This window comes from Monodon monoceros, unplaced genomic scaffold (genome assembly GCF_005190385.1).
Source record: "Monodon monoceros isolate NGI ecotype Baffin Bay Population unplaced genomic scaffold, NGI_Narwhal_1 Super_Scaffold_12, whole genome shotgun sequence".
Lineage (NCBI taxonomy): Eukaryota > Metazoa > Chordata > Mammalia > Artiodactyla > Monodontidae > Monodon > Monodon monoceros.
In genome coordinates, this window is record NW_021703768.1 from 164,060,861 (window position 1) to 164,073,593 (window position 12,733).

General features: G+C 54.6%; 1 protein-coding gene across 4 annotated transcripts; it reads left to right on the top strand.

Annotated features, from left to right (window-relative positions):
- The first annotated feature begins 1,347 nt into the window (after nt 1–1,347).
- GIPC1 (GIPC PDZ domain containing family member 1) lies at nt 1,348–12,383 on the top strand. Of its 4 annotated transcripts, XM_029218736.1 has the most exons (10): nt 1,348–1,556; nt 2,069–2,123; nt 3,708–3,762; nt 5,241–5,328; nt 8,536–8,856; nt 9,729–9,914; nt 10,011–10,191; nt 10,941–11,053; nt 11,368–11,449; nt 11,587–12,383. In XM_029218736.1, the coding sequence occupies exons 5-10, from the start codon at nt 8,569–8,571 to the stop codon at nt 11,736–11,738; spliced, it is 1,002 nt and encodes a 333-aa protein (XP_029074569.1). In that variant the 5' UTR covers nt 1,348–1,556; nt 2,069–2,123; nt 3,708–3,762; nt 5,241–5,328; nt 8,536–8,568; the 3' UTR covers nt 11,739–12,383. The 4 variants fall into 4 exon arrangements, with proteins under 4 accessions (XP_029074569.1, XP_029074570.1, XP_029074571.1 ...); XM_029218737.1 differs by lacking the exon at nt 2,069–2,123 and having other exon boundaries at nt 1,354–1,556; XM_029218738.1 differs by lacking the exons at nt 1,348–1,556; nt 2,069–2,123 and adding an exon at nt 2,690–2,761.
- Nucleotides 12,384–12,733: the final 350 nt, after the last annotated feature.

Genomic DNA, 12,733 nt, shown 5'->3' on the forward strand with positions numbered 1-12,733 from the left:
CCCTCAGCAACTAAGCCCAGGGCCCACTCTCCCCTCTCACTTTGTCCCTCTGCAAGCCCTAGCGAGGCCTGGAAAACGCAGCAGCTCACCCAGGGAACTGCAAAGACCCAATCGTTCATTGAGGTTTGAACAGTTAGAGGTCTCCAAGAACTACAATTTCCAGAACACACAGCGAACTCCTGGTCCGGCCCCAGCTGTCTGAGTGGCTGGCTTGTTCCTAGAACAAGGCAATCTCACCTGTCCTAGGAACTGAGCCTCCCCGCCTGGGCAAGGTGCGTTTGGGTCTTTGTTTCTTGGACCTGCTCCTGCCGGAGAAATCCCGGTTTCAAGCCAAACCTGGAGATGGTGAGATTACCTAGTTCTTTCATTCACACATGTGTACTGAGACCCTGCTCTGTGCCAGTCTCGGAAGTGGGACGGGAGCAGGGAGGTTGCGGGGCGGGGGCGGGGGGGGGAGCGGGAACAGAGATGTAATAGACAGGCTCATGAAAGTCAGCTCCCTGAGGGCAGAGGCTTGGGTTGGCTGGGCACCCTTTGTAATCTAGCACTTAGTATGTGCTCAATAAATATTCGCTGGTCAGCCAGCAAGCGAACAGGCTATCTTGCCCTTGTTTTCCGTTCCATTGCACCCGAAAGGTGCTTTGCTAGCTGCTTTGCTAGTTCCTACGATATTGTACTGTCCTGAAGTGTGCTGTATCGCTCTGTCCGACCTCCAAGCCTTTAAACGCCCTGTTACCTTTACCAGGAACACATTCAGTCAGCTTATTCGTCGATGTGTCTGTAGAGATAGGACAGAGCCTGGCACGGAGCAGGGGCACATTAAATATTTGATGAGCGAATGAATGAATGAATGCCCTTGTCCATTGTCCATCCAGGACGCAGGGACACTCGGGACCCTCCCTATTCATCTCAGTCCCCCGCCCGCCCAGAATGAATGCATCTTTTTACCGCCCCGAGGACGGCCGGGCTGGGGCATGTGCAGGCCAGGCAGAGGACTGGATTGGGGGCTGCCCTTGGCCCCCTCCAGGGTCTCCTAAAGGGTCCGTTTTTCTGGACTTTGGGAGTTTGCATCCCCTCCCCGAAACTCAGCCTCGGTCAGCTGACTCCCACGACCAGCCTCCCGCCCTCTTACCACCCAGGGCACCCCACACGGACACCCAGCCAACAGCACGTGGTCAAGGGGCTCCAGCTTCCCATTGGCCGCTGGCCTCCTTCCTTCCCCGAGATTGGCCCGGCCCCAGCCGCAGCTCCCCCCTCCGCAGCCTTGCGGTGGTACAGCCCGCCGCGGCTTAGGAGGGGCGGGAAGGTCCAACGCCCCGCGGCGCGGGGGAGGTGTCACGAAGAGCAGGGATCCCTCTGGAATGTTTCCTTCGGGTCCCCCGGGGCGGGGCGGCGCGGCTTGGAGCGGATTGGCCGCGAGCGCCGGGCGGCCGCTCCTGATTGACCGGACGCGGGCCCTGGCCCCGCCCCCCGGTCGTGGCTGTGGGAGAGGCCCCGGCCTGAGTTTGCGGAGGGCCGAGCCCGGCGCTCACAGGGCGGTAGCGGCGGCGCCGCAGGTGAGTGTCACGCGCGGGCGGGGCGCATCGTGGCCGCTTGGGGGATCCCGGCGCGGACCCGCGGGATCGCGGACCCGCGGGGATCCGGCCGATTCTGCGGTATGGGGCCGGCCCCATGGACGCGGCTGGACGTCTAGGCTGAGCGGGGGGATGCCCGAGGCCCCTTCCCAGAGGGCCGCCTGCCTTCCCGCTGGGGGCAGGGATAAACGCCTCCCGCCACCGGGATGGGGTCTCCAGCCGCACCTCAGCCCCCTGCACCTCTGGACAGTTCCCATCCCGGCGGGGACAGGCTCAGGATCGGTATTTCTGAGCCCTGCCCGGGCAACTCCCCGAAGCTGGCCCAGTCCCAATCCTCCAGGGCCTAGGGGGACCTTGGGAGGACCGAGGTTCCGAAGATAATAATGAAAAAATCACCCCGGCTAGCATTTATTGAACACTTCCGTGTCAGGTATTTACCACATATTTATCATTGATTCTCAATACCTCATGGAAGGTGCTGTTACTTCTTTCAGAGCTGAAGCAGCAGACCCAGAGAGGTGGAGTGACTTGCCCAAGGTCCCACAGCGAGTAAGTGGCAGATCTGGGACTCAAACCCATGCCCCAGAGTCCAGAACTGGAGTCTCCACCACTATACGAGATGCCCGGTGGCTCCAAAGCTCAGGTGTTTCTGACCAGCTCCTTCCATTCCACTCCCTCCAGCCAGACACGCCATCTGGGGCACACCTGCTGGTCTTTGCGTTCACCAGCTGCTCAAACAGGAAGCTGTCCCCATGGCCCTTGTGCTCTGAGCTGGAAAGGCAAGGCCAGAATACCTGGGTCCTGAGAAGAGAGGGAGAGATAGGCAGGGGTCCAGGTTCTGTGCCTCTTCGGCCCCCCGGTAAGCCTGGGCCCAGGACGGTAGGCGTTCTCCCTGGAAACACCCAGGAGCCGGTTTTTCAAGACTGATTCAGAGGCCCTCCTGCCCTCCTCTCTCAAGCAATACCCCGCTGAAAGAGGAGCCTGGGCGTGGTGTCCCCCCGCCAGCTTTTGTGAGCTCCCAGGAACCCCCTTCCCCACTTTTTGCTCTCCTCACTGCAACTCTGTATGGCTGTGAGCTTGTTGAGTTTCAGGCCCTTCCCAGGGAAGAGAGGGTGGGGATGCTGGGACTGTAGCCAACCTGCTCGATGCCTGGGGCTGAAACTCCTTTTCTCCGTACCTGTGTTCAGGTATGAGGGGAGACTGGGAATGTGGTGGGGAGGTGGCAGTTAGCAGGTCTACAGTGGGCATGTTCTGAGGATAGGGGAACTCAGAGAGTAGTCAGAATGAGGGCATAAGACACATTCATTCATTCTACACATATTTATTAAGCACCAACTATGTGTCAGGTACTGTTCTTGGCACAGAGGATACAATAGTGAACACAACAAAAATCCCTGCTCTTGGGAAGCTGCCATTCTAATGGGGGGGAAACAGGCAACAAACAAGTTAACAAGTAAATAAAGAAAATACTTGCAGAAGGTGATAAATGTTATGAATAGAATATGAAGGAGTGGCATGGTAGAATCTGTGGGCAAAGGGGGAATCTCAGAGGAGGGAACTTTGGAGCCGAGATCTGAATGACAGAAAGAAGCCAGCCTTGTAAAGATCAGGCAGGGGGCACAGCCAAGGCAAAGGCTCTGAGGATGGACCAATCTTGGCATGGTGTGCCTGGGGCATCAGAGGACCCAAAGTGGTGATTCTGCAGGGGTCTGGGGGTTTCCTCCATCAGGTGGGAAACCGTTGTAAGATTTGAGGCTGGGGAGTGACGCTATCTGGTTTATGTTTTAAAATAGAGACATAAAGTTAAATAACAACCTAAGACTGGAAGACAAGAGTTCTGCCAGGGCAACATGTAATTAAGTTCATGGGCCTGAGAAGTTTGGACCACAGGGCCGGTTCCAACAGGCTGGGGCAAGCTGGGGAGGCTTCCTGGATGAGGTGGCCTGGAGTAGGCCTTGGCAGGCAGAGAGGACCGGGATGTTCCTGGGCAGGGCAAGGGAAGAAGCAATAATGACAATAATAATAACAACTTCCTTAGATTGATGTCAGGCAAAGTGATAATTGAGTTACTTGCATAATCTCTTTGGATTCCCATAAGCACTCTGAGAGACAGGAATTCTGCCCGTTTTTCAGATGAGGAAACTGAGGCCCCATCAAGTGAAGTGACTTCCCCACAGCCACACAGCTGGTAAGTAACAGGGGTGAGAGTTGAACCCACACTACTGTGCTTCTTCTGGCCTGGAAAGCAAATTCATTAATCACCCACTTTCCTCACCACCGTTATTACCCTCTCCCGGGTGAGGACACGAAGCCAGCATGAACCAAGGCATCAAGTGTAGGCAGAGTAAGGATGTTGGGAATTGGTGATCAGGATGTAGGGACCCTGGGGAAAGGAGGGAGTTTGAATCTTGGCAACTGACTGAAAGATGATACAGATGGAAATAGTAGTAATTGTCACCAGCATTTATGGAACTCCTATTGTGTGCCAGGAGCTGTTCCAAGCATATGTATGATTTCCTTGGAACTCAGAGAGGTTAAGACACTTGCCCAAAGTCACACAGGTAGTAAGTGGCAAATCCAGGTTTCAGATTTATGTTCTTAGCATTCTGCTAAGATGTATGGGGGGTGGTTGGAGGGGAACCAGAGGAGGTGCTGGTGTGGGGGAGTTTTTTTGGGTGTTTTTGATTTTGTTTTGGTAGCGTCATTGAGTGTAGTAAAATAACTTGACAGAGCAGTACTGGTTTATTCATTCAGAATTATTTTATTTCTAGTATCTAGAACATATAGATTGCATTGCAATTAAAAACAGATTCAGTCCCTGATCGGAGAACTAAGATTCCACAAGCCATGCAGCGTGGCAAAAAAAAAAAAAACCCCAAAAAACCGCAGTTTTAAAAAATGGGTAAAGACTTAAACAGGCAGTTCACAGAAGGGCACATCCAAATGGCTAATAAATGTATTAAAAGTCATTTAGCATCGTTGATTAGGAGGGGAGTGAAAAACAAAATGACAATATCTTCGTTGCTAAATGAAGCACTTATTCTGTCCAGAATTATGCTGGGAAGCAAGGGATGAGGGACTACAGAGGTAGGACTCGTACTTTTGCCAGGGAGACAAGACCCTACTGAGGGCAGATGCTACAGCCTGTGCTTCTGTGGCTCCCCAGAGCTGCAGAGAAGCTGGGCACAGAGACTGGTGGGCTGGTGAATATTAGGATCATTCGTTCATCCATTCCACAAATATTTATTAAGCAACTGCTATATGCCAAGCACTGTTTTCTGCACTAAGAAGAGAGGAATGAATAAGACAGGCAGAGTTTCCTGCCCTTTCAGAAAACAGACAATGAACAAGCTAAATGAATGAAATATGTTTTCCACCTGAAAGAGGTGAGAGAGTGAGTTGTGTGGATACCAGAGGGCACAGCCAGTGCAAAGGCCCTGAGGCTGAACTTCGCCTAGTGTGTTGAAGGAACAGGGAGGAGACCCATGTGGCTGGAGGGAACGAGCTGGGGGAAAGTGGGAGGAGATGAGGGCATGCAGGTAATGTGGGCAGATCATTTGGGGCCTGTGGGCCAAGGGGAGGACATTGACTTTTACTCCAGGTGAGGTAGGAGCCCTGGGAGGGGTTGGAGGAGAGGACAGATGTGATATGAGTTATGTTTTACAGTATCACTCTGGCTGCTGGATTGACAAGAGACTGTTGGGGGCAAGGGTGGAAGCTGGGAGACACAGAGAAGGCAACTGCACTGATCTAGGTGAGTGCTGATGGGGCTGGATCAGTGATATTAGAGGAGGTGTTGGAGAACAGATGAATGAATGAATGAATGAATGAATGAGGAGAGGAGGTGTTGGAGAACAGATAAATGAATGAATAAATGAATGAGGATGGTGCAGCCCTGGGGCTCATCTGAATCCAGGACGGCCCCCTGGAAGAGGAGCAGAAAGTCCCCTTTACACAGAAAAAGATAATTTGGCATAATTTGATCCTCATCACAACCAGGCGGATGGAACGTCCCCATTTGCAGACCAGGCATCTGAGGCCCAGAGAGAGTGAGTCACGTATGGGACAGCGTCACAGTGACGAACTTGGGCTTGGGAATCAGACCTGAGGGTGCAGCCAGCTTCTGTGACTTTGGACATGTGTCTTAAAAATTAAATCTGGGCTCTTTCCCAGCCTGCAAGGTCCCCCCCGCACCCCGAGTCACCTCTTTTACCTGCCGTCTTCGTGTTCTCCCATTGCTCACTTCACTCCAATCAACCACACTGGTCTCCAGCTGATCTGTGAGTCTGCTCAGAACCCCCCCTGACTGCCACCTCACTCAGACCAAAAGCCCAAGTTCTCCCTCTGGCCTACAGGGCCCTGCACAGTCTGCCTGTTACTTCTCTGCCCTCACCTTTTCCTGTTGTCCCCCTTACTCTGATCCAACCACATCTGCCTCCTTGCTGTTCCTCAAACATGCCAAGCACATCCCCACCTCAGGGCCTTTGCACTGGCTGTTCTCTCTGCCCGAATGTTCTTGCCTCATATCCTCCTATGGATATTTCTTCCTGTCTTTCAAGTCTCAGATTCATCCTCACCTTCTCAGGGAGGCCCTCCCTGACCTTGTCTGTAGAACTTGTCTTGTTTTATTGTCTTCATAGCATTCTTAGAAATTATATTAGATATTTACATGTTTGCTTGCTCACTGTATATCTTCTCCTCTGGACTATGCTTCCGCACAGCATGGACAGAGCCCCAGCTAGCTAGCCTTCTGCAGCACCTTAGGCATGAATTAGAAAAATGCCACGCTTCCTCCCATCAGACACATCACCAGACCAGGGTCTGGTGCTTTTGCACAGTGGACAACCAGTGTAACTGCTCATGGTGGCCCTAGTCAGGGACCTTGTTGCTTGTCTTTTTTTTTTTTTTTTCTTTTTTTTAATAATAGAAGTTTTTAAAATATCGCCAGCATACATTTTGTGCAGTGGTTCAATAATAAGCTTGAGTTATTCAGAGATTTTTTCTCACCTTCATAGGTACATTTGGTAGCAAACTTTTATGAAATTATTAATTACAGCTTTGAATGATAGTTTTTTTAATTAATTGATATTAATTTATTTTTGGCTGTGTTGGGTCTTCGTTGCTGCATGTGGGCTTTCTCTAGTTGTGGCGAGCAGGGCCTACTCTTCGTTACAGTGTGCAGGCTTCTCGTTGTGGGCTCCAGTAGTTATAGCTCATGGGCTCTAGAGCACAGGCTCAGTAGTTGTGGCACACGGGCTTAGCTGCTCCGCGGGATGTGGGATCTTCCCAGCCCAGGGCTCGAATCCATGTCCCCTGCATTGGCAGGCAGATTCTTAACCAATGTGCCACCAGGGAAGTCTGAATTATAATTAATTAAAGATTTTTTTTTTTTTTTTTGGCTGTGCCATGCAGCTTGCAGGATCTTAGTTCCCCAACCAGGGATTAAACCCAGGCCCGGCAGTGAAAGGGCTGAGTCCTAACCACTGGACTGCCAGAGAATTCCCTAATTAAAGCTTTTTAAAACACACACACATGTGTATGTATCTCCTTAAACACATACACATATTATATATATACACATACGTATGTATGTGTATTTGTAAACTCTCAGGATTTATCCATATAGGGTTGTTTTCTTCATCCATTAACCATTCATCAGAGGCTCCTTATTTACTCCGGGTAAGGAAATGTGGAACCTTGCTTGTCTTATTGAAGGCAATATCCATATTGGTGCATGGAATATAGTAAGTGCCCAAAACATTTGTTAGAAGGGAGGGAGGGAGAAAGAGAGAAAGAAAGAGAGTAGAGGGAGAGGAAAGAGAAAAGTGTGTCAGTCAGGACAGGTTTTGCTGCAATAACAAACATCTCCAAAATCTTAGTGGCCAAACTCAACAAAGGTTTATTTTTTGTTCCTGCTGCATGTCCATTGCAGCTCAGCGGGGGGTTCCATTCATTGTCATCACTCAGAGCCTGGCCTGATGGGGCCACCACCACATCAAATGAGGCTGGTCACCCTACCAGGAGAAAGGGACTTCTGGAGGCTCTTGCTCCAGTAATTAAATGCTTCAGCCTAGAAATGTCATGTGTCACTTCCCCTCACAACTCACTGGCCAGTACTGGTCACATGCCTGTCCAGTCACAAGGAGGCCAGTAAGTGCCATCTGCCTACATGCTTTGAAGGGGGCAGTCAGAAATTTTTAGCACACAGCATTAATGACTGTGACCAGTAGAACAAAAAAGAGAAAATGTAGGCTGTGAGTTTCCATTTTCGCATCTGTTAAATGGGCATAATCACATATTATGGTATATCACATAATCACATCGTGGGGGTGATAATATGGTCCCCATGATGTGGTGTGAGGGTTAAGATACAGAGCAGTTAGCATCGGGTTATGATAGATATTGGCTGATATTATTACTTCTGTGCAAGTGCTGAGACCGGATTTTTTTTTTTTTTTTTTTTGCGGTACGCAGGCCTCTCACTGTTGTGGCCTCTCCCGTTGCGGAGCACAGGCTCCGGACGCGCAGGCTCAGCGGCCATGGCTCACGGGCCCAGCCGCTCCGCGTCATGTGGGATCTTCCCGGACCGGGGCACGAACCCGTGTCCCCTGCATCAGCAGGCGGACTCCCAACCACTGCGCCACCAGGGAAGCCCACGGATTTTTTTTTTTTTTTTTAAGTGAAACAAGTAAAGTGTTTATTAGGAGGAAAAAGAGTACGTGTAAATAGGTACACACGGGCGGACTCAGAGAGAGTCGTGCCTTCGTGGTAGTTTGAATCGCTTATATGGGGCATTTCTTCTGGGTTTCCTTTGGCCAGTCATCTTGCTTTGCCTGGCTCTGAGCTGGGACCGGATTTCGAACTGAGGCCAGTCTGTTCTCTAAATATTTCATTGGACCTGTAGGGGCGAGGCGGCCCGAGGCCACTGCCCAGGCCCTGAGCCCCTTTTCCTGTCCTGCAGATCTCCTGGGCGTGCCCTCTCTTCTCGCTGCTCATGCCGCTGGGACTGGGGCGGCGGAAAAAGGCGCCGCCTCTGGTGGAAAATGAGGAGGCAGAGCCAGGCCGTGGTGGACTGGGTGTGGGGGAGCCGGGACCCCTGGGCGGAGGTGGGGCAGGGGCCCCCCAAATGGGCTTGCCCCCCCCTCCCCCTGCCCTGCGGCCCCGCCTTGTGTTCCACACCCAGCTGGCCCATGGCAGCCCCACTGGCCGCATCGAGGGCTTCACCAACGTCAAGGAGCTGTACGGCAAGATTGCTGAGGCCTTCCGGCTGCCAGCTGCTGAGGTACCCACTAGGGAGCCGGGCGCCAGGGTCCCTGATGGTGAGCTAGAGAGAAGCCTGAGCGTGCATCCTGTTTGTGAGCTGTGGCTCAGGTGGTGAAGCTGCAGATACTGAGGCCTTACCCCAGTGAATTATGGGGAACTGGAGGCCAAGGCTGGATGCTGAATTTCATCAGGCATTGGGAGGCCTGTACCCCATTGGTTTGTGGCGAACTGGAGGCCACAGGCGGAGGCGGCATTCCCATCAGGCATTGAGAGGCCTGTGCCGCAGGGGATTGTTGGGGCAGGTGGCCACAGCTGGATGCTGAGTTCCTATCAGGCATTAGGAGACCTGCAGCCCAATGTATTGTGGGGAACTGGAGATCAGGACTGGATGCTGAATCCCCATCAGGCACTGGGAGGCCTCTGCCCCAGTGGATTGTGAGAATGGATGGCCAGGACTGGATGCTACATTCCCATCATACATTGAGAGGTTTGCAGCCCAGCGGATTGTGGGGACTGGAGGTCAGGTGCAACATTCACTTCTCCATGATTCACTGGGAGGTCCCACCCCTAGGACTTTGGGTGCCAAAGGAAGGGAAGCAAGGAAGGTGACAGTGGGACTGAGCAGGAAGTAGATGCAGGGGTCTCAGTAGGCAGGATGGGTATCTGTGCCCCTTCATTCATTCCACAAGCATTTTCTGAGCACCCACTGTGTGCCAGGCTCTGTACCCCAGAAACCCAGCCCTAGTGGGGCCCTGCCCTGGCTCTGGGGTGGTCAGACACTGTGATGGGGACCCCCCAGGCCTTTCCCAACTCTCCTCGCTTCCCCCTCAGGTGGCGATTAGCAAAGGGCACAGGAAGGAGGCGAGGGTTGAATATCTCCCACCCCTGTAGGTGATGTTCTGCACCCTCAACACCCACAAAGTGGACATGGACAAGCTCCTGGGGGGCCAGATCGGGCTGGAGGACTTCATCTTCGCCCACGTCAAGGGGCAGCGCAAGGAAGTGGAGGTGTTCAAGTCGGAGGAAGCGTTGGGGCTCACCATCACAGACAACGGGGCTGGCTATGCCTTCATCAAGGTGCCTGGGGGTGGGGCACCCAGAGTCCTGAGGGTAAGGCCTACCCATAGGCCCCAACGGCAGAGCCACAGGGGCTGACAGCTCCTTTCCCCACAGCGCATTAAGGAGGGCAGCGTGATTGACCACATCCAGCTCATCAGCGTGGGTGACATGATCGAGGCCATCAACGGACAGAGCCTGCTGGGCTGCCGGCACTACGAGGTGGCCCGGCTGCTCAAGGAGCTGCCCCGAGGCCGCACCTTCACGCTGAAGCTCACAGAGCCCCGAAAGGCCTTTGGTGAGGAGCTGCCTCCTGCAGCCTGGATGGTCCCGTTCACTTGGGCCCTGGTTGCAGTGCCAAGGGCCACCAGCAGGTGGTGCCCAAGCCCAGCGGGTCACAGTGGAAAGGGGGTGGGGGCAGCTCCACCCTGCCCTGGGGAGGGGCTGCTGGCTCTCCGCCCAGCCTGGGAGGAGGATGGAGGCGAGGAGGAAGCTGCCCACACACCCAGCTTCCAGGAGCCATTAGCCCAGCCAAGCGCCCCCAACCCTGGCCAGTTCCCCACCCCGCAAGAAGCCAGGCTTGGCTGCCCAGTGCCAGCCCCCCCCACTTTTTTGTCTGGCTTCATTAACTCTCAGGAATGGGCCCAAGGCCCCTGGAGTGGTGGTGGGGGACTCTGACACACTTCCCCAGGCAGATAGGGCTGGTCTGTGGCCCAGCAGCTATACCCCCTTGGCCTTGGGGAAAGCAGCTGGGGACCCAGGACCCACCCCGTTCCTGTCCCTCAGGCCCTGGGAACAGAAGTGGCCCCCTCCAGTCTCCCCTCCAGCCTTTTCCATTCCTAGCCCCTGGCTGCACCTCCTATACCTGTGCCAAGCCTGAGTCAGGAGTCATGCCCTCCTGGGGTCACCTCAGCCTCCAATTCCCCCAAAGCCTACAGAAGCTTGGAGAAGGTGGAGGATTGTCTGAGGCCGGGATGCCTGGGTTCCTGCCCAGAACATGCTGGAATTGGGCTTCTCCAGCCCTCACCCCTTCCCTGTCTCCCACAGACATGATCAGTGTGCGTTCAGGGGGTGGCCGCCCAGGCTCCGGTCCCCAGCTGGGCACTGGCCGAGGGACCCTCCGGCTCCGATCCCGGGGTCCTGCCACAGTAGAGGATCTGGTGAGTTGTTCCAGCTGGGCCCCAGCCCCCCTTCCCTGTGAATTTCATAGGCGGCCGCATCACCTCTTAGTTGAGGGGCTCTGGGCACTGGATGCAAACCCACCTCTGCCACCTCCCAGCTCTTGGGCAAGTGGACCTCAGTTTCCTAATCTGTAAAATGGGGATAGTGATACTGACACTTTCACGGTTGTCACGAGGATGAACTGTGTGTTTCTATACAGAAAGTGGTAAAAATTGTACAAGGCACTTAGTAAGTACAATTACAATTATATTCACATTATTATGATGTTGTTGTCCCTCTTCCCGCCCCCCAGCCTTCAGCCTTTGAGGAGAAGGCCATTGAGAAGGTGGATGACCTGCTGGAGAGTTACATGGGCATCAGGGACACAGAGCTGGGTGAGTGGGCGGCGCCGGGGTCTGGGGATGGGTGGAGTTTAGGGGAAGGAGCTTCTAGGTCCTGTGGGGCTGGGTCCACCATGAGCACCTCCGTCATCTGTGCCTCCATTCTGCCGCACCCCCCCACCCCCCCGCAGCGGCCACCATGGTAGAGCTTGGAAAGGACAAAAGGAACCCGGACGAGCTGGCTGAGGCCCTGGATGAACGGCTTGGTGACTTCGCCTTCCCGGATGAGTTTGTCTTTGACGTCTGGGGAGCCATTGGGGATGCCAAGGTTGGCCGCTACTAGGCCTCCCGCTGGACCTTGAGATGACTTGGGCCAGGCCTGGTGGGAGCCTCTGTGGTGGAGACACCATGGGCTGGACCCCAGCGTCCAGCTCGGGCCCAGCTCAGTAGCCCGAAGATGATGCGGAGCGGAAGTGGGGCCCGACCTCTGCCCACCTCCAATCGGTACCACCCCCTCAACAGTTCCCAGCCCCCCACCCCACCCCCACCCTGTTCCCCACCTACCTCAGCCGGGTCAGGCGCGGGGAGGGACCAGCCAGATTGGGCGGCCACCCCCGCCCCCAGTACTTTCCGCCTCAGCTGCCAAACTGGTCCCTCTATCTCCCCGGGGCCTTGGGTTCTGTTTGGGGGTCGTGACCTCCCTAGTTTCCTGACGCAGGGCATGCAGAAGGGGGGGTGTCCCCCTCAGCAAACGCAATAATACCCTCCCCCTGCGCCACCTCCGTCCCCCCAGGGGAGCCCCCACTGTGGAGTCTGTTACCTCTGCATTTGAAACATGAGTCTGCTGTGAAGCCCCCAGACGCCCTCCCTCTCCTGCCCCGCTGTGTCTCCCTCAGCTCAGCCCCGGGCAGAAGGGGCAGGAGGGATGATGGTGTTGGGCTTTCATATCTGAATTTGCCGTCTGGAAGATAAAGAATCTGCTGTTGGACCTGTGTGGCAGCTTCGGGATGGGAGAGGAGGGTGGGCCGGGATTGGGAAAGAATGCAGCAGCTGAAATCCATCCTCTTTGGGCTCCAAATTGAATTAGGAGCTGGCCCCAGCCGCCCGCCCCCTCCCACCCGTTCCGCCTGAGGAAGCTCTTGGCTGCAAGCCACCAGGCTTCCAGGCAAGGCTGGAGCTTCTCGGCTTGCTGAGGGTGCAAATCTTGCTTCCTCTCGAACAAGGCTCTTGCCACCCCTGGCCTGATGCGAACGGTGGGCAGGAGGCTGTGGGTCCTTGCCTGCTCCAACCCAGGGCCCTGGAGAGCCCCAGGGCCTTGGAGAGCCCCAGGGCCAGGAG